Here is a 23,129-nt window from a genome sequence, read left to right as displayed (position 1 = left end):
ATATACCCACATACAAATATAGAAATATTTTGAGTTGGTTGATAATGACCTTGAGTTAGCCAACACATTTGGGGACAGACAAAGTCTAGAGTCATCAGTCAATACTTGCCCATTGTTAGCACTGCTATATCGCACTGTAGAATAAACAGCATAACTGTATCTGTATCCCTGAAAAATTACATCAAAATAAATGCACAGCAATGCTAATTGTACACTATAATTACAGGTATTATATATAACTTTAACAATATAAGTAGAACTGTGTCATTGTTAAAGCGAGCTTAAGTCCATTACCACATGGTGCTGGCTGAGCAACATTAACGCAGATTACAGAGATAAGACCATAATGCCAGTTCCCGACAACCCCCACCCGACCCCTCGGTTGGAACCTTCTCAACCGTTCTTGGACTTGACTTCCACACCCACAGCGACCTGTCGGCCATCCAGCATGAAGACTACCCTGGCCTTACTACTACTTATCTCTCTGGCCTGCCACAGTAAGTTTCTACACACTATCTGATGCTTAGAGCAGGGGTTTTCAACTGATTGTGAACGAGGGACCACCACTTTAACTAAGAATGAACCTGGGGACCACTGTTGTGTTGGATTAAGATTAGTGCTTTGGTAACACTTGTTATGCATCCAATGTTGTCCATACATCCCACTGTTTCTCAACCAATGGTCCACGAGACTACTAGTGGCCCATGGCATAAAAGGCCTGCAGGTGGTCCATGGGGATTTAAAAAAAAATGTAAATACATAAATAAAATACCTTTGTTAAATGTATTAAAATATGTTTAAATAACATTTCATAAGTCCATCAAAAGTAGGAAAATATTTAAATCAATAGGCGTGGTGTGGGAGAAAAAGCTTAAAATTAAATAATGACTGTTGAGGGCTTGATTTAATTTGTTGCACGATATTACGTGCAACAAATTGTATCAAGCCTGCCAATTTAACTGAAATACGCGAGTGGTCCAGAGCCAAAAAAAAGGTTGAGAACCACTGATCTATTCCTATCCCACGGTTACCCTTATTCCATTCTCTTACTATGACTACGCATGCACCTTATGGTACCACCACAAAGGCCTTAAAAACAAGCCTTCAGACATCCCAAAACAAACTGGTCAGGCTACTGCTTGGCCTCACTCCTACAACTCATTTACCCCCTACTCATTTTGCTAGGGTGGATCATGGTTCAGGGTAGAGGACAGAGTACAGCGTACAGCAACTTGCAGTGGGCTTGGTCTACAAGATACACTACACCACAAAGACACCCATGTACCTGTCAAACTACTTCAAAAACGTTGAAGACACCAGAGGGAGCTCCTCAAATCACATTCAACCTAGATTCGGCTCAAACAAGGGGTTAAATTTGTTCTACTGCTATGCCACCAAAATGTGGAATGCCCAATAGTCATAAAAAAGTGTGACTCCTTACTCTCCTTCAGAACCGCTCTAAAAGTGCACTTACAGGCGGCTGCAATTCGCAACTGGCCCCTGTAAAAAGTCTATAAGCATATCTCCAGAAATGCCCCCCAAACTGTTTACTGTGCATATTTTCTCTTTTTTTACTACTAATTTATATGATGTTTTTGCATATTTTGTATATTATTGTTTTTCTTTAAATGTCTCGATGAATTGAATACACTGGACCCCAATGGAAACAAGCCATAGTGCTTTCTTGGGTTTATCCTTTTTCAGCATCTTTGTATAAAACTGTACCTCTGTGCTTATTTTGCGAACTGTTAATAAAGTATTCAATCAATCAATCAATCAATACTTTATCCAACAACATTAAATTAAACTGTTAAATTAAAATGTTAACTGATATACTTATTTGTATCTTATGTATGAGTGAGCAGACACATATTATGACTCAATCAGGCAATCCAGTACACTTCCCCTTCTTGAGATTCTAACTTCTCCTTTTTCTGTTGAATTTCTTGACCTCCGACTCGCCAGTAACTGACAACATTGACGCGTCATCATAGGTCACTAGGTCATTTAGTGCACTGTTCCGTAGAAGAAAATGAAAAATAAATAAAAAATCTTCACTTTCCTACATTACTAAATGCATGGTCAAGGACCACCTGCAATACCTTCACCGGCCACCAGTGGTCCACGGACCACCTGTTGAAAACCTCTGTTGTAGAGCTTTGGGGATGGCAAAGGATTGAAGGCTGATGAGCATAGTCAGACCAGCGTGTGTTGGGCTACTCACCAAAATGAGGAACAGTTAAGCCTATTTTATTGTTGTGGTCTTGTAGATCACGTTTCTGAAAATATTGACAAATGTTGACAAATCTTCTCTTATGGGGGTACGTGACACAAAGTATTTTCATGAAAATATTTGAGAACCACTGCTGCAGAATGCCTATAGACTTCATTTCGTTGTGATGTAGGAGAGGATCTACGTTTTTCCCTGACATAGCTTGAGGTTGTTTCTACCTAAAAAGTAGGCAGCTTTGTTCAAGATAACACATTCCCTCTGGGTAGTGAAACGATTTTAGCTCAACGCCAGAACTGTCTGGGACATTCTCTGCATAAATCTGTCACAAATGTAATACCCCTGGTCGATTTCCCCAACCATGTCACATAACTGACCCTCGGATTCAGGATGATGTATATGTCTGCTTAGGCTCCAATAAACCTGAAACTCTCCACATTTGTAATGTGTAAGGGCAGTGTATACATTTGTACATGTGTTGTATCTAATGGGTTGTTGTGAGACTATGCAGCTGTGATTGTCTCACTGTACAACACAGAGTGGGAAAGTTTAGTCTCAATCACTAGTTACATAGAGATCTAGGGAATTGAATTTGTGTGTGTGTGTATGCGTGCGTGCGTGCGTGTATGTGAGTCTGTGTGCATGCTCGTGCCATGAACATGTTAGTGTCAAGTCATGTGCTCTCTCCTGTTCCAAATGTAAAGGTCATGCACTTAAATGTCACACTTGTGTGGCGTCCAATGAGGATGAGTGTAACCGCCAGGGTTCCACTTCCTGTCCCCGGTATGCTGATGCCTGCTCAACCATTACAGGACCCAGTGAGTAAACACGCAAGCACCCACCAACACAAAAACACACTCTCCTTTTTGCATAGGCTGACACACATACACACAAACACATACAAAGGAAAAAAGAAAAAACAGCACTGTAATCTGTTCTGGAACGTTTAAACATATATGGTTCTCTTAGACGCCACTAGATGTCAGCATTACATTAACCTCGGACTGTCTTGTCTTGTTTTCACAAAGGAAGCTGATGATACTAAATACAGTAGACATGCTGCTTCCACAGTCAAAGTATGGTCTGGTCTCCAAAATCATCCTTAAAAACCTTAAAGCTGATAATTTGTGCCACTGTGCAATTCAGTTTCTCCAGTAAGATCTTGGAATACATTAATATGAATACGAGAGCAATTGCACTATTTTTAGATATAAGCTATTCATTCATTTGTCAGTACTCTGTTTTCCTACTTTGTGTTGTGTTGTATGTGTGTATGTGTGTGTGTGTGTGTGTGTGTGTGTGTGTGTGTGTGTGTGTGTGTGTGTGTGTGTGTGTGTGTGTGTGTGTGTGTGTGTGTGTGCGTGTGCGTGTGCATGCGTGTGTGTGTGCGTATGTGCATGTGTGTGCACTGCAATGGTAAAGCTTCAACCCTCACATCCTCTCATCATTTGAGGTTGCTGGACGTAATCCCAGCAGTTTAAACAAACCACAGACGTCTCTATGTCCAAGTGTGTGTGTGACTGTGTGCGTGTGTGTGTGCCTGCCAGGGGTGCCTGCGTGTGAGTGTGAGAGAGAGAGAGAGAGAGAGAGAGAGAGAGAGAGAGAGAGAGAGAGAGAGAGAGAGAGAGAGAGAGAGAGAGAGAGAGAGAGAGAGAGCAAATTGTGTGTGGGCGGGGGGGGAGATGAATGTTCACAGAGTTCAACTGGTTCAGATTATAAACTATAATATAAATGTAAAACATTATTGTGGATGTCTCTTATGCATGTTGTGTACAAACCCCCCACCCCCACCTTTTTGCTAAAATGTTTCAGACACTGTGATGAAATCGTGTACCTACAAGGATTTCTGTGCCAAGGCCAATGGCGCCAACTCTGGAGCCAAAATGGAGTGTTGCTTTGGTGATGACTGTAACGGGCCCCACAGGAGCCGCAGCTACGGCAACTCGGCTGGATCCCTAGACTCCAGCCCCATCCTAATGCTAGGCACCCTGGTGCTGCGCATGGCCTTCAGCCGGCTCTAAACACCTCCTCTTTCACTGACCTAGTCATCCATCTCTTCCTGTTCCTTCATATATTTTGTCTGTCCATTCCTCCACCTACCCAGTGATTCATCAGATTTTCTTTGTTAGTGTCATCCGCTCCAATATGTAAACCCATCTGTCCGTCTGTCCGTCTGTCCGTCTGTCCGTCTGTCCGTCTGTCCGTCTGTCTGTCCGTCCATCCGTCCATCTATCCATCCAAGCTCAAAATTCCCCAGTATGTTAATAAAGTAAAGTAAAGTGAGTCAAAGAGGTTTGTTACAATGTGGTGCATGGCATTGTTGTGATGAAGAGATGCGGTGCGTGTCATTTGTGGGACACAAATATGAGCTATTCAGTGGCTTCACTTATAAGTGCGCCAATGCCTACAGCTGGTCCATGAGTGTTTTAAGTGTCATATCACAATCCTTGTTGTGACAGATTCCATGGTGACATTATCACTGTCATGTGATATAAGCAATGTCACTTTGGAAAGACTTTACAGCAGTGACAAATGTGTACAGGCTGACATTCACAAGTGTATTTAGTATAAACAGATATTAGTGTTGTCTCACTACTGTAGATACTGGGGTGCAGGAGAGGACAGTTAGCGCTGAGCTCATATCCATCTATACGGATGTCTATAGACTCTATAGGCTCATTAGTATATAAACACGTACTCACCACACGTTATCACATTCAGCAGTGTCTTTACTTTGGTAACAAGGAGGGAAATATGACTGTAACTAACATGAGTCTTCTCACACCCCATGTATCCAAAGAAAGGTAGATTTTTGTTTAGTTTGTTTAGCACTTTGATATATAAAGAAAAAAACGTTTTGTATAAAGAATAAAAAGGTTTGGCACCCTCATTTTTGTGTCCATGCTCAGTATGTGTATGAATGCAATAGCAAATGTTTATTGCAATGTGCACACAAGGAGTGCAACGTGACTGTCACAGTGCTTTTCAACAGAGGTGGGTTGTGGAAACTTGAAGACTTCCCTCTGCATATCTGTGTGACTTCTGTCCTATTTACTCGCCACAGGAAATAAATTCACCCATGTAGTTCTCCACCCCCAGAGTGCTGATACGATATAGACAACCACTTCCTCTTATGAAGACTCAAATTTTACATTTTGCACCAAGAAAACAGCAAGCATGCTGCTGACACATCAATCGAATCACAATATTTCTATTCCTTTGAAACCAAGGGCGGTAATAGCCTCAGACTGCTGTCTTTATGATAGCTTTGAGATCAAACACAGGTCAGTTCAGTCTCTAACTCTTTTTTTTTGTTTGTATACTTATCTGTTCTTTAAACTAGTGGTTCTCAAACTGGTGTCCGTGGACCCCCAGCTAGATTACTTCATATAGTATCAGCAATCAGTTTAACCACTTTAACCCTATTTTATGCGTTCAGCTATTCAAAAATAGCTGTTGCATTGTGAGCTTGTCATTGTGAGCTTGCCAATCAGCTATTTTTGGCTATTTATAGGCTACATCAATGTATGCCTAATAGCAGGTGAATGAACAACATAAAAATACAGCATAAACTGTATATTGGTTGGTTGCAAGATATTATATATAACACAAGCTCCAAAATAACATTACATAGCTACTATGACCACGTTCACATAAGTTTACATTTTGCTTCTCTTTGTTATGCACTATGCCTTATCCTTTCATAAGCAAGAGTGGTCAGCTGATTGTGTGTGTGTGTGTGTGTGTGTGTGTGTGTGTGTGTGTGTGTGTGTGTGTGTGTGTGTGTGTGTGTGTGTGTGTGTGTGGCGCGCGCGCGCGTGCGTGTGTGTGTGCCCATTTACAAAAAAGGCTACATGCTCACACGCACAATGTGTGCCCATTTGTGTGCCAGGCTGCAGCGGTCTAATGTCATCGGTTGCACGCGCATGCTTTTCAAATGGAACATACAGTATGCAGTGGTGTAAAGTAACTAAATACATTTACTGAAGTAGTGTAGTTAAGTAAAATTTTGAGGAACTTTTACTTTACTGGAGTATTTCCAAATGTTTATGCTTTTACTTTTTAATCCACTACAATTATTTGAAAACTTTTATTACTTTGTAGATTATAATGATTATTACAAAACATACATTAACAACCACTTCAGCCCTGTATATACTTAAGCTATTTGCAAAGCGACGCGTTGTGAGCTTGTAGATCTGCTATTTTCAAAGGATTTTTGTACATTTTATACATTCGAAAACTTGTGAAATGGGACATTCTGCGTAATGAGTACTTTTACTTCTGGTACTTTAAGTGCCAATACGTTTGTACTTTTACTCAAGTAAATTTTGATTACCGGACTTTTACTTGTAACAAAAAAATACTTTTACTTAAGTAAAGAAAAAAAAGAGTACTTTTCCCACCACTGCATACAGTATGTCAGTTGAGTTGTGCTCAGTTCCTCATATTTGACAACTGTCTGCAACAAGGAGGAGCACAGCACACAGCACGCGGTCAGAGGCTGACAGAGAGAACTAGATCACATCCGGGGCTGGTTTATTCTAATCATGAGCCAACGTACAACCCGGAAAGGAGGAGAACGTTCTGTAATTCGATCACGGCTCAGATACAGATGATAGCCTAGCGACTGCATCTCATTCATGTCAGCCCTGTGAGAATATGATGAGCTGTTAGAAATCGCCATAAACTTCATGACGTACAATGCGCAGTATAGATGCCACTTACTCACTGCTGCTCGTGCTCACGTCTTGTTTGAACACTTCGGGCGCTGGCTGCTGCTGTGGCGCACACTTAACTTTCAAAACCGGGTAAGTCTATACAGTGTGTGTGTGTGTGTGTGTGTGTGTGTGTGTGTGTGTGTGTGTGTGTGTGTGTGTGTGTGTGTGTGTGTGTGTGTGTGTGTGTGTGTGTGTGTGTGTGTGTGTGTGTGTGTGTGTGTGTGTGTGTGCGTGCGTGCGCGCGCGAGAGAGAGAGAGTTTGTGCGTGTGTGCACGTGTGAATGTGTGCGTGCGTGCGTGTGTGATGTGTGTGTATGTCTCTGCTGTGAGACAGAGAGATATCGGAGAGAGAGAGAGAGAGAGAGAGAGAGAGTAGGTGTGGCAGAGCCAGGCAGACATACATGGTGGTTCAGGACCTTTATACAGTCTATGTTCAGGACAGGTCACCCAGATGAGCAGATTGAGTCTTCTTCTCTCAGGATTTTATTGATTAGGTGTGAAAATGTTTTACCTCCAGTTCTTCTGTTTCATGGTATGCTTTTAATCAGCATTTATTTATTTTTCCTCTATCACCAACTTCTCTCATTATAGTAAAGTTCACTTGGTGTAATCCTTGCATCAAGACTATCATACTGTAGATGTATTTTATTGAGTCTGACTTTTGCTTGATCGTATCTATGATATACGACAGCAAAAGTCAGACTCGATAAAATACATTATGATAGTCTTGATCCAAGGCTAACTTGGTGTAATTAGTCAGTCATCAAAGACAGTCAAGAAGACAGCCACAGTGCTGGAGAGGATGTTCTCATCTGGAATATAGAATTATATAGATATGGGACTCCTGTCTTTTGAAGCCTGATAAAGTCAGATCTTGTTTTGGAATTTTGGCCAATAATGCCCACATACTGTATAGTAGGTTACTTAATGACCTCACCGCTGCTTCTGTAGATTAATTCGTGGATAAAGCAGATGTTTTCAGATGCCCAAAATAGTTTCTTGCTGTGCGTGTGTGTGTGTGTGTGTGTGTGTGTGTGTGTGTGTGTGTGTGTGTGTGTGTGTGTGTGTGTGTGTGTGTGTGTGTGTGTGTGTGTGTGTGTGTGTGTGTGTGTGTGTGACACCAGTACTTTTACAATGGCTTAAGAACAATTTGTATTTTAACGCATTTTGATTGATAGCAGAAGTAGAATTACCGTACAGTGGTGGTATCAAACACCCCACATTATAATGGCTTTAAGCAGCTGAAATGGAAAAAGTTCCTAAACCATAACCCTACAATCAGTTTCATGGAATAACAGAACATAGAACAGAAGGATTGCTTGTCTCTGATTCGTCAGGATTGCTCTACGGGTCTGCAAAAAGTTGGAATAACTCAATAATTCTGTCTTGACGTTTTGATTTGATTTTCTTTTTTTGGCGGGGGGTACACATAATGAACATTTTATGTAGGCATGTAAACGTTTAGGTCAAAATAGTTGAGTGACCACAATAGACAATATGCCTAATTGTCAATTTGTCATCAACAATAATTTTGAGTTATGTGGCCATGTTGAGACACATTGACCAGCCATTATAAACATGCGTCGGAGCAAAACTTTCAAAGCTTGTGAAATGAATGCCTGTGTCTGTTACTCCCTTTGTGGTTCAGTAGATGACTGTGGAACCACTCACTCAACCCTGGAGGCATTGGACTGAATCCCACCAGTGCCGTCCTCCTGTGCCCCCTGCATTGTAAAGCTCAATATAACCACATGAGGCATAACGTCCCTATTCTGGGGTAAACATTCTGCACAAACAGCAGATTCACAAGCTCACAATTCATTGCGCTTTGCGTTGTGTGCTTGTAGATTGACTATGTCAAGTGAAGAAATTTGATGCAAAGTGAAAAAAGTACCAGACCCAGTATAGAGCCCTGGGGGACTGTAGTTAAATAAAGTGGGGTAAAGTAGTTCAACTCCATTGCACGACAGTTTCGCTTTCCGGGATGAAGTGGTGTTCAATCTAACAACGTGTCACATCTCTTCGTTTGACGATCTTATTTGAGTATACATAAATTAGCCATATCCCGCTCAGCTTTCCTACTATATTATATTACTTAGAGAAGATGCAAAGTAAACTTTGTTGCTTGCTATCTTACAAAACAATAGTAATGCCAGGAGATTCGGAACACCTATTTGACCCTGTCTGTGTACAGAGCAGGTTTGTGTGGAGACCTGAGATGGACATTTAGATATGGCCGTCTCACCATGACCTTGCCCAGCCTATTCAAAAACAGATTGTATCTGTTTGCCTGAAACTCATGTCATTTCACAGTCAGATGTCTAACATGGATAATGTTGTCTTTAAATGTACACATTATCGTCACGGCAGCAGTGTACAGCATACCTGCATTACTGTGTGTATCTGCCGAATTGTGTCTCGATTTGTCCTGGATAAGCAGTCGGTGAGGTGATTCACATGCATGACCTCAATGAACACATCCCACCACTATCTCCTCTCCTCTCTCCTTCCCTCTCCTCTCCTCTCCTCTCCTCTCTGGCCAGTTGAAATGTGCATGTGTGCAGATCTTGAGTGCAGTCTGTAATTTTTGGCTGTGGTATTATCCTCAGCTCAGCCCCGGGCTTCGGGGTTAGCTGTAGCTGCCTCAATCACGTCACATGAAAAACTGCTGAGTGTGAGTGGCTCTCGTTCTCTTTCTGTGTGTGTGTGTGTGCATGCGTGTGTGTGTGTGGAAGTCAGTGATTGTGTATGTGTTTGCATCTCTCTATCAGTGTCGGTGTGAGTGTGTGAGAGTAAGTCAGTGAGTGTACTATATATGTTGACTTCATGTCTCTTTATCTGTGTGTGTGTGTGTGTGTGTGTGTGTGTGTGTGTGTGTGTGTTGAGTAAGTCAGTGAGTGTGTATTTGTCTGCGTGTCTCTTTATATGTGTGTGTGTGTGTGTGTGTGTGTGTGTGTGTGTGTGTGTGTGTGTGTGTGTGTGTGTGTGTGTGTGCGCGTGTGTGTGCATAAGTTCCTGTGAACACTATATGAAAGTGTGCAGTGCAGTAGATATCTCTCCCACATGACATCATTCCTCTCTGTCTGGCTGCCTCTGTCTCACAGCCACATCTGTTTTAATCTCTCAAACTCTCTCTGTGTTCCTCTATCTGACTGCACATCTATCTGTCTATCTGACTGTCTGTCTGTCCATCTGTCACTCTTTCTGCAGTGCATTTGAGTATCAGTATATCTGCTTCTGATTGTATGTCAGTCTCTCTTCCTATGGTTCATAGAGACTCAATCTGTCTGTCTGTCTGTCTGTCTGTCTGTCTGTCTGTCTGTCTGTCTGTCTGTCTGTCTGTCTGTCTCAGTGATATGTGATAGCAGCAGTATGCCATACGTAGACAGGCTGAACCGTGTGTGTGGGTTCCTGGACATCGAAGAGAAGGAAAACAGCTGTCGATTCCAGAGACGATACTTCATACTTGATACACAGGGGAATGTTCTGCTGTGGTATATGGACAACCCGCAGGTACTGCACACATTTTAACCATTTATTTATGTCCACATAAAGGAGAATACTGTACATGCAGAGACAAGAACATTATAGGTGCAGTAAGGTACACACACACACACACACACACACACACACACACACACACACACACACACACACACACACACACACACACACACACACACACACACACACACACACACACACACACACACACACACACACACACTTAAACAAACATGCCACAGTAAGAGGAAGTGGAATTGACCAATAGAAGTTGTATAACCTTGGACTCTGAGCCAATGGTGACAGTGTGTGTTTGTGCTTGTATACAGAACCTGCCCAGTGGGGCAGCCTCCGTGGGAAGCCTGCGGCTAACCTACATCTCCAAGGTATCCTCTTATCTTTGTCTGCCTGTCATTTCCCCTAGTTATGTCTTGTGTCTAAACTCCTTAATAAATGTATATCATTATTGTTGGGTGAAAACCTTGTATGTCCAAAACGGTTACTTTTTAGGAAAAAAAATAGCCTGTGTCTATTTGAAAATAGCTGATCTACAAGCTTGTGTTGCGATGCGGTGTGAGCTTGTAGATTGTTTATTTTTTTCTTGGATGACGAAGTAGGGCATTTATGAAAAAACATGATGAAATATGGAGGTACGAGATTTCTGCCCGACAACAATGACATGTAGAAGTTTCAACAGCGTTGAAGTTATTATTAGGACAGAACAATTGATGTGTCTTAGAGCAAGCGAATATTTTCAATCCAGTACTCATCTGGGCGGTTACAGCTAATGTCTTCGTGCACGGCTGTGCTGAAGCAGACATTGTGAAGTTTTCCACATGTTGGTGTGCCGAGCTAACCAGAGATAATGGCATTTGGCCTGACTAGACTGCAGTGCTGACTGCTGACAGCTGGTCACTGGACACTGTAACTGAAATAAGCTTTACTTTGTCAACTAGATGACATTGGACAAAGATAATAAACATGCTTTTCTCATCGTCTCCTTTCATCCTCTCTGTTTCCTCTCCTCTCCTCTCCTCTCCTCTCCTCTCCTCTCCTCTCCTCTCCTCTCCTCTCCTCTCCTCTCCTCTCCTCTGCTCCCATTTCATGTCAGGTGGGTGAAGCAACACCAAAGCAAAAGCCCAAGACTGAGTTCTGCTTTGGTGAGGGTTTTTTTAAACTGTGAATTTAATATTGAATATGAATCTTATCTTGTCTGACATCTAATATTATGCAACATGTCTTTCTTATGTATATTATGTGTGCAGTGATCAATGCAGTATCTCGGCGGTATTTCCTCCAAGCTAACGATGTGACTGACATGAAAGACTGGGTTACTGCTCTTAACAAGGCGAGCAAGATCACGGTGAGTATAGCACACACACATGCATGTGTGCACACACACACACACACACACACACACACACACACACACACACACACACACACACACACACACACACACACACACACACACACACACACACACACACACACACACACACACACACACACACACAATTATAGCAACGTTATGCTAACATTGTGCCCAAGAGCCAGTGAATGACACAGTGATACTGGAATCACATGATCCAGTGAGCAGATGGGTGTGAGCTGTTAAGGGTGATGCAATAAATAGACATCAGACAGAAAGTAATCTTGACTCATAGCTTGTTTATTTAATTTTTTCAAGCCCTTTGAAAAAGTCTTCAACTTATTGAAAGACTTGGGTTTGTGTCCATCTTAACGTGGATACAGACTGCATTTTACAGGCACAGAGTAACAGGAGGAGAGCTACTTTTTTTTCCACTTCCTCCTTCAGAGGAAGAGGAAGTACACACACTCCTCTAGAGGAAGAGGAAGTAATGTGTGATCACCATTTTGCCAACACGCCACCCAAAAGTATCATCTTCCTCACTTTTGAGATTATGTTGTAATGTGTAAGTTATAACATTGTTCATATGTAATAATTATGAATGTGCGATAATGAAGACACACAAACAGACAGTCAGTCAGTCAGTCAGTCAGTCAGTCAGTCAGTCAGTCAGTCAGTGAGTGAGTGCAGGTGGTTGACAGAGGCATGGCGTTGTTGTCCAAGGTTCCCCAGATGTGGTTGACAGAGGCATTTCTCTCACCTGCAAACTGATACAGGAAATGCTGCTCTTTCTCTTTCACTTCCCCTTCTTCCGAGAGGCTCTTTCTTTCTTTCATTCTTTCTTTCTATCTCTGTGCCTCTTTGGCATCAGTCTGAAAATGAATGAATAGAATTCTATTTTAGGATAAATAGAATAAAATGTTCCTGTCCATAGGACAGGTCATTGTGGATTGTCTTTGTTATGCTTCACTAGGTTGTCTGGCTCTAGGAGACAATTTGTGGTGTAACCACGTTCAACCCGGCGTCCCAATTTTGGGCATGTCATTTTAGTCAAAGATTGTCAGATATCATCAAGAGAATTGCCTTGTTGGCATTTCTTATTGAAGACATTTGGTACAGATATTGAATGAGCTACTGTAGCATGCAGCCAGAGCTACAGTATTGAATGAGCTGCAATGGCCAAAGCAAAGCTTTTTCGATTCACACGTTGAAAATCTACATTTAAATGTAAAAATCACACCCAGTGTGAAGAGAGTGGTGCCTCTGAAAGTGTAACTGGTTGCATCCGCAACAATCAGCAACAATATGTTGTCACGTGACACGTGACAACATATTGTCACGTGTCACGTGAAGCTTGACCAATCAGCCGTGCTCAAACATACGGACGGACATACGGACGGACGGACATACGGACCGACGGTCAAAGTCAAATGTAGGAGTGGTTGGCACCACTCAAAAAATCACACCCAGTGTGAAGTGGGCGGTGTGGTCATCACAGTGGTCATCACAGACCATGACTCACTTAAGAAAAAACATAAATGTGTTTTTTTTAAGTGCATAGTCCTATTTATAGGACTATGCACATGTGTCATGTGTCTCGCTAGCCAATCACAGTGCTGAATAGAGTCAGCCAATATAGTCAGCCAATCACAGTGCAGCTAGTGGTCATCACAGTGATGGAAGCTCACTTAAAGAAAAGTATAGATTTGCATTGACTGTGTAGGGGTTAGGGGCGTACAATGGGTGGCCAATCACAGTGCAGGGTTAGGGGGGTACAATGGGTGGCCAATCACAGTGTAGCAAATGTCAATGTCCCAACCTCACATATAGGGGCGGTTACACCGCCCAAAAATAACATACACATTTTTAACTGTGCACATGTGACTGATGTGCCATATCTATGTTTGTAAACACATGTGTAAGTGCACTTACTTGCTGGGGTTAACCATACTGTACATCTGTCCTTTTGTGTCCTAGGTACCTAAAGCTGGCCCTGTTCTGGCCAGGTCAGATGTGTCCACAGTAAGTGGTGATACTCAGGGGAGGAAACAGCAGGCCTACAAGACAGAGATCATTGGCGGAGTAGTGGTTCACACTCCCATCCAGGTATTGGGATGTAGCCGACACAATCATTGTTATTAAACTGAGGATGAAAGCGAGGACAATGAGGGGGGCTGTGTTGATGAACACAAAGCATACCATTCTAATGATGACCATGTGTTTCAGAATGAAAGCGAGGAGACAGAAATTAGAGAACGAAAGGTCATCAAGCCAGGGGTCCTGAGGTGTGGTTACTGTGTGAAACAGGGTAATGTGGTGAGTACACACACGTGTAATACAACTGAAATCTGTGTCCACATGAAAGTCTTTTGGGTTTGAGATACTGAAGGTTCAATGTGGTTTGTGTTTCAGAGGAAGAACTGGAAGAGGCGTTTCTTCACCCTGGATGACATTGCTGTCAGTTACTACAAGGGTGACACAGTGAGTTCACAAGTCCTCTTTTTCTTTACTGTCATTGGGCGCTTTTCCACAACATGGTACCGGCTCAGCTCGACTTGACTCTGCTCCCTTTTTGGGTTTTTCCACTGCACAAAAGTTGTAGATAGTACTTGGTACTTTTTTTGGTATCTCCTCCATTGAGAATCCAAGCAAGCTTAAGTAATACTAAAATGTGACAGGAAAACACTGCAGACCACTGATTGGTCAGTATAATACACTTGAGCTGTAAGACGAAGAATCAACTGGGATTTTTTGTCACTCACTCAAGCAGCAAAATGTTGCAACGCCACAATGCAATAAAACAAGATAATACAAATAATAATACTGGTACTGGATGTAATGAAGTAAAATAAAAATAAGACTAGAAAATGTGCTCCTCGGAGCACAGGTCTCCGCCAGTACTGTTCCTGATTAATCCTGTCTTACCTCACTTCAAAAGATATAAATGATCTCACACCTATTAATAGGTCTCTATTTCATCATGCGTCTCGCTAGCCAATCAAAGCACACCCTTTCAACATATTGTCACGTGTCACGTGAAGCTTGACCAATGTTAGCTTGGTGGACACACGGAAGGACGAGAACGAAAACATAGTCTCCTGGCGGAGACGAAAATGATAGATAAGATAGAAATAAAGTTAAAAGTACAGTTATAACATCAGGTATGATAAACCTCTTAAGGCAGGTATGGTATCTTTAGCAGCAATGGGGAAAGTGCAAGGCGGAAGGCATACAGTACGTCCTTCTATTAATTCACAAAACCTCTGTGTGTGTGTGTCTGTCCCAGGCGTAACTGACCGCGCGGGTCTGAGGAGGACACACCGATTCTGTCGCACAGATTCTCTGTGTTAGGACTGTATGCATCAGTTTCCCTAATTAGCCAACCCAAACCGTTGGCTTCACGGATTGGTGGAGCATTATGTCACATTTGTACCGCTTAGACCAGGGGTTTTCAACTGATTTCGACCCAGGGACCACCATCCTGACTAAAAGCAACCTGGGGACCACCACTATTGTGCGTGGCGGGTCCATCATAGACCCACCCCACACAATAGTGGTGGGGGGTTCATGTACCACAGGGAGCTGGAGAAAAGAGCTATAATATCAATATAATATCTAATAAAATACAGCAATTTTGTTTGAATATGATGGAATATGATTAAGGATTACTGTTTTTATGGTAAGCTCACATTTCATATTACACACACACAATACAGTAAGAACTCCTGTAAGTTATTAAAAGTTAAAAAATAAAATAAAAAAAAAGTTTAAAAAAAAAAGTTTTCTTTTTTTTCTTTTTTTTTTGGCCAGGGACCACCTGCAATACCTCCGCGGACCACCAGTGGTCCGCGGACCACCGGTTGAAAACCCCTGGCTTAGACAGTATAAGTCCCTGATTGGCCGAGCTTCACATAAAGTTAGTTTATGCCGCGATGCCAATATAAATGACAGCCTATACATTGGAACAGAAAGAAGGCAAAGCCATAGTATGGAAGAATGTGATAGCAGCAAGAATGGCAGTAATGTTGGGATGGAGGAGATAAAGGAAGGCTCTTTATCAAATTCAAAGCAAAGTGGGTGAGAACAGAAGGAAGTAGGAGAGAGGAGGTCATAATATGGTCAAGTGCATTAAATAATACATTGTATTTGATTGGCAAAAACCCTACAGATTTACGTGATCATTGCCAGAAGGAAAGGAAAAGAGAAAGGTTGATGAGCTGAGGGAGGTGGGAGTCGAAGAATATGCTATTATGAACTGTAGTTGTTACCAAAGGGATAGCATGGATCGATGCCCTTGTGTTGGTTCCCACAGCACAAGTTTGCTGGCTGGGAGCTCCTGGTGTCTATGGCAGTGACCAGCCAGCCTCATTCTCCTGGCTGCTACAGTATCTTCTCACTCACCCTTGGTAGCCCCCCTTCTGGTGTGCAAGCAAAAAAACATTCTGTCCCTGCTGCTTTCTTTCTTTCTTTCTTTCCTCCCTGTGCAAGGTTGACTATAGCTCAGGGACAATGTAACAGGATGAAATTAATATCTCCAGGTTTTGTGTTTCCCCTTTTTCTGCCCTGTGTTATTTTTTTTTACCTCAGTCCTTTGATAGTGGAGGGTTGGGTTCACTTTCATTAAAGGAGAGAAACATCACCAGAAGTATGGCTGTGTCACAGCAGTATGTACTATCTGCAGTGGAGAATGAAGTACCTGGAACCAAAAGCGAGTCAAGCAGAGTCAAGTCGAGCCGGTACCACACCATGTGGTGGAAATGTACCAGTTGATCTTTGTATGCTGTGCCCTTGACTACAATCAACAGCCTATGTCACATCACTGATGCAATTGTGTATGTGTCAGGATAAGGAGCCTCTTCGAGCTATTCCACTGAGGGACGTTCAGAAGGTTCACGAATGTCTGGTCAAATCTGGGTCAGTCTAAATCTTGTTGCATACCTCAATTTTCCTTCTTTTCTGCACATCTGTCTGTCTGGCCCATCTGGTGTGCCTGTCTCTCTCTCTCCTTCTCGCTGTCTCTGTCAGTCTCTTTCACTCGCTGTCTCTCTCTCTCTTTCCTCTCTATCCCTCTGCAGACACCAGTATGTTTCAGATGTGAAATGATCATCTTCTGTGTTTTTTAGGGATCTGTTGATGAGAGACAACCTCTTTGAGATCATCACCAGCTCCAGAACCTTCTACATTCAGGTACATGACAACTGAGTCATTTAAGTATCAGAGACACTTTCTTCCTCGCACACACAAACAGTACCCATGACTGCTAAGAACAAGGAGTACTGATGTCAGTACAACAGAAGGGAGAAATGTGGTTGCTCAGTTAGTGCAACATGATACAGTACAGTGCAAAATGTAGAACATGCCAATAAACAAAGATCCATTGTAACCGGTCTAAAGTAACTTATAGAAAAGAAGTGTGTTGCAACTTGTTTTGGTGCTCCTACTCAGCTGCTCTGTTTGTTGTGATTGGAAGAGCTCTCCTTGTTGACTTGTATGAATAATGGTGAAGCTGATCCAGTCCTTTATAGAGGCCTATAAAGAAAAGCGAATGCACTGAGCTGCCTTAACGAAGGGTTTGTATGTCTACACTGGTGTCTCCTCCAGCTGTCGTTCCATATGCTGGAGATGTTTCCTCTGAATGCTCTGTCACTGATGTGTGGCAGCGGTTCTGTTTTTAGAAGGACGAAAAGTATGTTTTTGTGAATCAGGCAAAACCATCTGTTACCATAACAACAATAACATCCTGTTCTTCCCCTTGGGAGAACAGCTGACTGAGGAAGACTGGGGTCACTCGGATCAGAAGGAAAACCCTAGGAGAGAGAGGGAGTGTGTGTGTGTGGGGGGGGGGGGGTCGAGTGAGACTCTTGAGACTGCGTGTGTGTGTGTGTGTGTGTGTGTGTGTGTGTGTGTGTGTGTGTGTGTGTGTGTCATAAGAGTAAGTCAAGGCATGAGATTAAGCTGAATGAAAAAAATGAAATGTGTGTACTGTGGAGAAAAGTAGAAAGAAGACAAACACATACTCTGAAGCCCACGGTGCAATGGTGTGGTATGGCACTTAATAAGACAATGTTTTGGAGGTACAAATGTCATGCTTGCGTGGGTTGTGCAGAAGACTAAAATCCTATTTTATATGTCCGAGTCATGGTAACAGTTTAACCTCATTGTAGTTTCCTGTGGCAATAACGTGTTATATTTTTCAAATCAGCAACAACCAAAGAATTATGCATGTTGCCAAAAAACGTACTTTTGATTGCTCGTTTTCATTACAGGCCTTATAATGAACAATGCTTTGCTTAAATAAACACCTATAATTGACCAACATCAAATCCACTTTATTATCGTGTGGGTAGCACAATTGATCGATTGATTAATGTTTATTTGACATATCACAGTCACATTGGACAAACCAGATGCATGTGTTTTAGCAGGTCCTAATATTCAACACCAGTCCTCAGTTTAGTGTATCAGTCATGACAGCGTTCTGCGTAACGTTACATATTCGAATATGCTTTGGTTTAATAAACACCACGTGATGTCGCTAATGCTAACATTAATTCATTCACCCACACAATTTAATAATTAACGTAATAAATAGAGACGATGGCTAACATTAAGATACACTATAGTATGTGTATGTATGTGTGTATACATAAGGACCGTTGTTCCCTTTATATTTGTCTCTATAGACTGACTCTCCAGAGGAGATGTATGGCTGGATCAGGGACATTGACATGAAGATTCAGGACTTCAGAGGCCCTTCTAAGGTTCCCTACAGTCTTTTGTCTCTCATGAATATCTTTGTTGGATCTATACTGTATTTATGGTTTAAATTTGAAGTGCAAATCTCTTTCTGTCTATCTGGGGCACGTGGTGACAGTATTTCGGGGTTATGTACATGTATGAAAAGACATGGAGCAATGGGGGGAATGGCTATCATAAAGGCCCATCATTACATAGTTACGGTGCAACCAGAGTAATAATAATAATAATAACTTTATTTATACAGCACTTTTATACACATGAGTCACAAAGTGCATCCTAAGAGTAGGGGTGCAGCAGTTAATTGAACTTATCGAATTATTAATTTTTTTATTAATTTAAAAAACATTGATTTTGATAAATGAATCAATCAAAATGAAAAAAATCAATTGTAAATACATTAGCAAAATACAGAAAATGTCAGATCTACAAACTAACGATGCATCACAGCACGTTGTATGCTTATAGATATTTTTGGTATTTTTGCACGACACCCTAAATAGAGCCTAAGTGGCTTATCAGACTAATGTGATTTAGTCGATCTATAAAATAAATATATTGATTAATTTTCATTAAAAAGAATATTTTTAAAAATACGCTTCATTATTTGATTAATTGAAAAAGTAAAACAAAGATTTAAAAAATCTGTAGATAGTGAAGGCATCACAAGGACAAACTTATAACATAAAGGCCAACTCATAGTCCAGACATGGCATACAAGGGCTGGACTCCGCTGTGGTTTGTGCGGACTAAAATTATGCAATAGTGGGCCTCAACATACGTCCGCCTGAGCATGTCTGCAATGTTAGTGACCATTCGTTCACGTATCAGCATGACATTTTTTTACATTAACATGAACTATCACAGTGCTAAGGTGTCTTAGCTGTTCAGTCTTTAGACTTAACTCTTTGATGAGTTGCCATTTCAGTCTCGGGCCGTATTGCATGCCTGCGATTGGCTAATATCGATATATTCCATGAGTTGAAGGGTCTGGCAGCTGGAGGGTCTAGCAGTGTAGATCCCATAATCTGGATGGACAGCTTGTGCCCAGCTGGCTAGTTCCCGCCCATAGCCTCACGGGACACAAATCCAATAGCCTGCAGGGGGATTGCGCTGTGATTATTAATTCACAAAAAACACATAGTAGTTGACGATTCCAAACATATTCTGGAATTGAGGTCCTTTACCTGCTGGCAGCTTACACAAAATATATTATGCTGAACTGCCAAATATTTGCCAAGATTAGCTGTGGGCACCTGACAGAGATAGATAATTGATTGAATGCTCATTGTGTACAAATATACTGTATATACATATCACATACTCTGCCTTTATTTGACATGGATGAGGCAAGTGATGAAAGGAATTATGCAACTATACAAGAGTGATATTGCGCTGATTGGTCAGCTGCCATGTCGCCTAGGGAAGATACAGCAGCTGACCAGTCCCTTTGTGCGCTGCTTGCTACTTAAGTTAATTACCATGTCAAACATGGATAAGATTCAGCCGCCAAACATGTTGCTGCAAATGGTTTGCTAGAATTCTAGAGACATTGACAGAATGGTTGCATACCAATTAAGTTGAGGCATGCCAGCAGCAACTTCTGTGTTCGGAGTCAACTCTCTCCCCAGACTGTCTGGGACTCCCAGCAAGACTAAAAGGAGGACTATACCGTTTTGTTCAATGGGGCAGTTCCTTGTTGACAATTTTGAGCAAATAGCATTTGTGAATAAATAAGGCTATGGGGCGTGCTCGAGTGGCTTACCTCGAATCCCACCCATTTGAATCCCATCGAGGCTCTTTGCTGCATGTCATCACATCTTGCTCTGTCGTGCCTTTACTGTTTGTCTCTTACTATAAAATTTAAAGCACAAATGTGAAAAAGATCATCTTTACATAAGGCTATGGCTATGTTATAAACAAATTAACATTGTCCCTGTATTGTCCAAATAGGGTAATGGCGATTGCCCTGGTGATAAACTCACACGCTCTCTCTTTCTCACTGACTCTACTTTTTTCTCTCTATCTCTCGTAACCATTCATCTCTCTCATCACAGGATTTTAAACGTGTATCTTCTCTATATCGATGTAACTACGCCTCTGCATCCCGCAATCTACAGACTGAGAGACCTACACTGGTCAAGTCCTGTTCTGTGGCCCCAGGCTGGCAGCCATGGACCCCTGTGCCCCAAAGTGAGGACACAGAAGACATGGATATCACGTTCAGCCCCTTGCCCACCCTGCCTTCTCCGTCTTCATCTTCCACCTCCTCCTCTACCTCCTCCTCCTCTAATTCCCTCTCTGCCACGGCTCCGTGCTCTAGTGCTCTTCCCCCAGCTCCAGCTAGCAGCCCCGGGGATTTCACCACTTCGGGGAGCTTTTCTAGTGGCCGAAGGCGGCACCGCTCTCAGCCCCAGACTCACACAGACCGAAGCTTCCCCTTCAGCTTGGATGACGACAGCATCCGCACCACAGACGTATAAGATCGATTAAATCTCTCTGATTTCCCCTCTGGACCAAGATTTAGGTGGCTGTTTTTAGATGAATGTGACTCCCCAATGACTTGACAACAAGAGTCAGTTTCACTACCGTAGCCTGCTGCGGAGCCCCCTGCTGACGTTATGTAGCAACTGCAGGCTACATTGCAGTATTGTAAGGGAGGAATTAGGACAGATAGAAGAGGATCAGAGGACAACAGTGTTAGTGTTCAAGGGACTGTGAAAGGGTATAATGGTGTTTTTTTTTTAAAAATATATATGTATATGTATATATATATATATATATATATATATATTCCTCTAAAAACTTGAATATTGTTGATATTACTAGTTAATTAGTAGGTTGCTCAGTAGGTTCACAAGTTACGGTACATATACTGTACATATGCTAAATCTAATCTGTCCGCATGCACATGGCTCTTAACAACAAAGCATCCAGTGGGGTTTTAAAATCTGCCGGAAGTATCTAATAGTATTTAAGCCCTTTAGCACATGATAGATTATTTACCCAAGTGGCGCATGGTACATTTGATTGATTTGAGCAAAGTCATTTTATGTGTATGCCTGCATCAGTAGAGAATCCTAATCACTTGGATTGCAAAGGTCCACCCAGCAGTGTTTTTGTTTTATTTTATTTTATTTTCTATTTTACTTACGCCCCTGGAGACACATGTTGTAGGAGCTATTGTTTCAGAGCATCCGTACACTCTAAAATTTAGAGTGTGTTCTGAAAGTAATAAATTGCTTGTTGAAGACTATTAAGAGTCTAAATAGTCATCAACAAGCAATTTATTACTATACCTGAATCAGATGTGAGAAGAAAGGAAACGATAGCTCCAGCAGTCTGTACATAGCTCTCAGGGTGAACCAGGAGTCCATCCAACTGAAGTCTCCTCTGTTGCTTTACTGGTGGAAAATCAGAGAGTCAGCAGCAACTTAATGCCTTTACGTGTTTGCACAATGTTTAAAATAGAAGCTCATGAAGCTTGTGTTAGAGATCAATCATCTGTAAACTGTGACTCCTGTCTCAGCTGATACTAGCCCTATGAGGTACCATGACAGTACAGTACAGCCGTGTTTAATAGTATGTTCTAGAATGTGTCATGTAACAGTGGGTCAGCTGGTTGACAGGCTTATAAATGTGATGATAATCTTTTTGTTGTTGCAGCATGTTGCAGGAAGATACGTATGTCTTAGTTGCCACTTTTGGAGTTTTATTGTAATTTTGCACTTTTACTTTTCTTTTAGGTATATCACAACTGATTACACAACAGATCTGAAAGTGCTTTATGCTGTTACATCTGTAATCTTACTTAGTTCTTTCAGCCTCACATCAAGACATTCTTTGGTGTGGTTCCATGTTCTACGCGCCTACTTCCTTCTGCGGAAGCAACTTGCACTTGTCTGCCTATGTATGTTAATTCTTTTTCTTGTATATTAAATGGTGCCTTTTAGTAGTCCTATTGAGGTTTCCTTTGCAGATAGTTTAGAGAAAGATGCATTGTTTCCTCTTGTTCATATAATTACCCAGCAATAGAACATCACGCCACCTTGTGGTGTGTGACCCCAACACTCGCCTAACAGAACTTTCCAAAGTTCTGATAACATTTATAGAATTACGGTGATCAGCTTGTGTGCCATTGTTCTCTCTAAAGGGCAACACAGCTTTGAGAGGAAGGTCAGGAACAGCCTGTTTGTGCTTCATGGCAGCCACCTCTACACAACAGCCCATCCAGTGCAATTAAACCCTTTATACTTGGTAAACTTGACCGGGGTCGGCTCTGTACTCGGCCCTCTCCTTTTCCCCCTCTAGTCTATACCAAATCTCTAGATAGGCGATCTACAAGCTCACAACGCATCGAGCTTGTAGACTAGCTTTGGCTGTTTTTGCCAAAAGTTCCCCCGAGAATAGGAATGCTATGGTTCAAGTTATTAAAGGTTATTATTGGTGGACTATGACAGTGGAGAAATCTGCCTAACAGTGACATCATTAATGGGGATTCAAAGCAAATAGAATCCTTTCTCTCCCTGAAAGGTTATCAAGCTGA

The 23,129-nt window shown here is 41.9% G+C and overlaps 1 protein-coding gene across 3 annotated transcripts; it reads left to right on the top strand.

The window, feature by feature from the left end:
• The first annotated feature begins 5,392 nt into the window (after positions 1–5,392).
• Positions 5,393–22,540, top strand: plekha2 (pleckstrin homology domain containing A2). 3 transcript variants are annotated; one of them, XM_084056032.1, is made up of 12 exons: positions 5,393–5,514; positions 10,304–10,464; positions 10,785–10,841; positions 11,567–11,615; positions 11,721–11,818; positions 13,805–13,933; positions 14,054–14,143; positions 14,240–14,308; positions 16,671–16,741; positions 16,951–17,014; positions 18,511–18,588; positions 20,641–22,540. In XM_084056032.1, the coding sequence occupies exons 1-12, from the start codon at positions 5,490–5,492 to the stop codon at positions 21,064–21,066; spliced, it is 1,317 nt and encodes a 438-aa protein (XP_083912158.1). In that variant the 5' UTR covers positions 5,393–5,489; the 3' UTR covers positions 21,067–22,540. The 3 variants fall into 3 exon arrangements, with proteins under 3 accessions (XP_083912158.1, XP_083912159.1, XP_083912160.1); XM_084056033.1 differs by lacking the exon at positions 5,393–5,514 and adding an exon at positions 6,800–7,041; XM_084056034.1 differs by lacking the exon at positions 5,393–5,514 and adding an exon at positions 7,915–8,728.
• The last annotated feature ends 589 nt before the right edge of the window (positions 22,541–23,129 follow it).

The sequence above is a fragment of the Gymnoscopelus microlampas genome (assembly GCF_963454915.1).
Source record: "Gymnoscopelus microlampas genome assembly, chromosome: 4".
NCBI lineage: Eukaryota > Metazoa > Chordata > Actinopteri > Myctophiformes > Myctophidae > Gymnoscopelus > Gymnoscopelus microlampas.
Note: the sequence above shows the minus strand (reverse complement) of the source record. Positions and strands in the feature narration are given on the sequence as shown.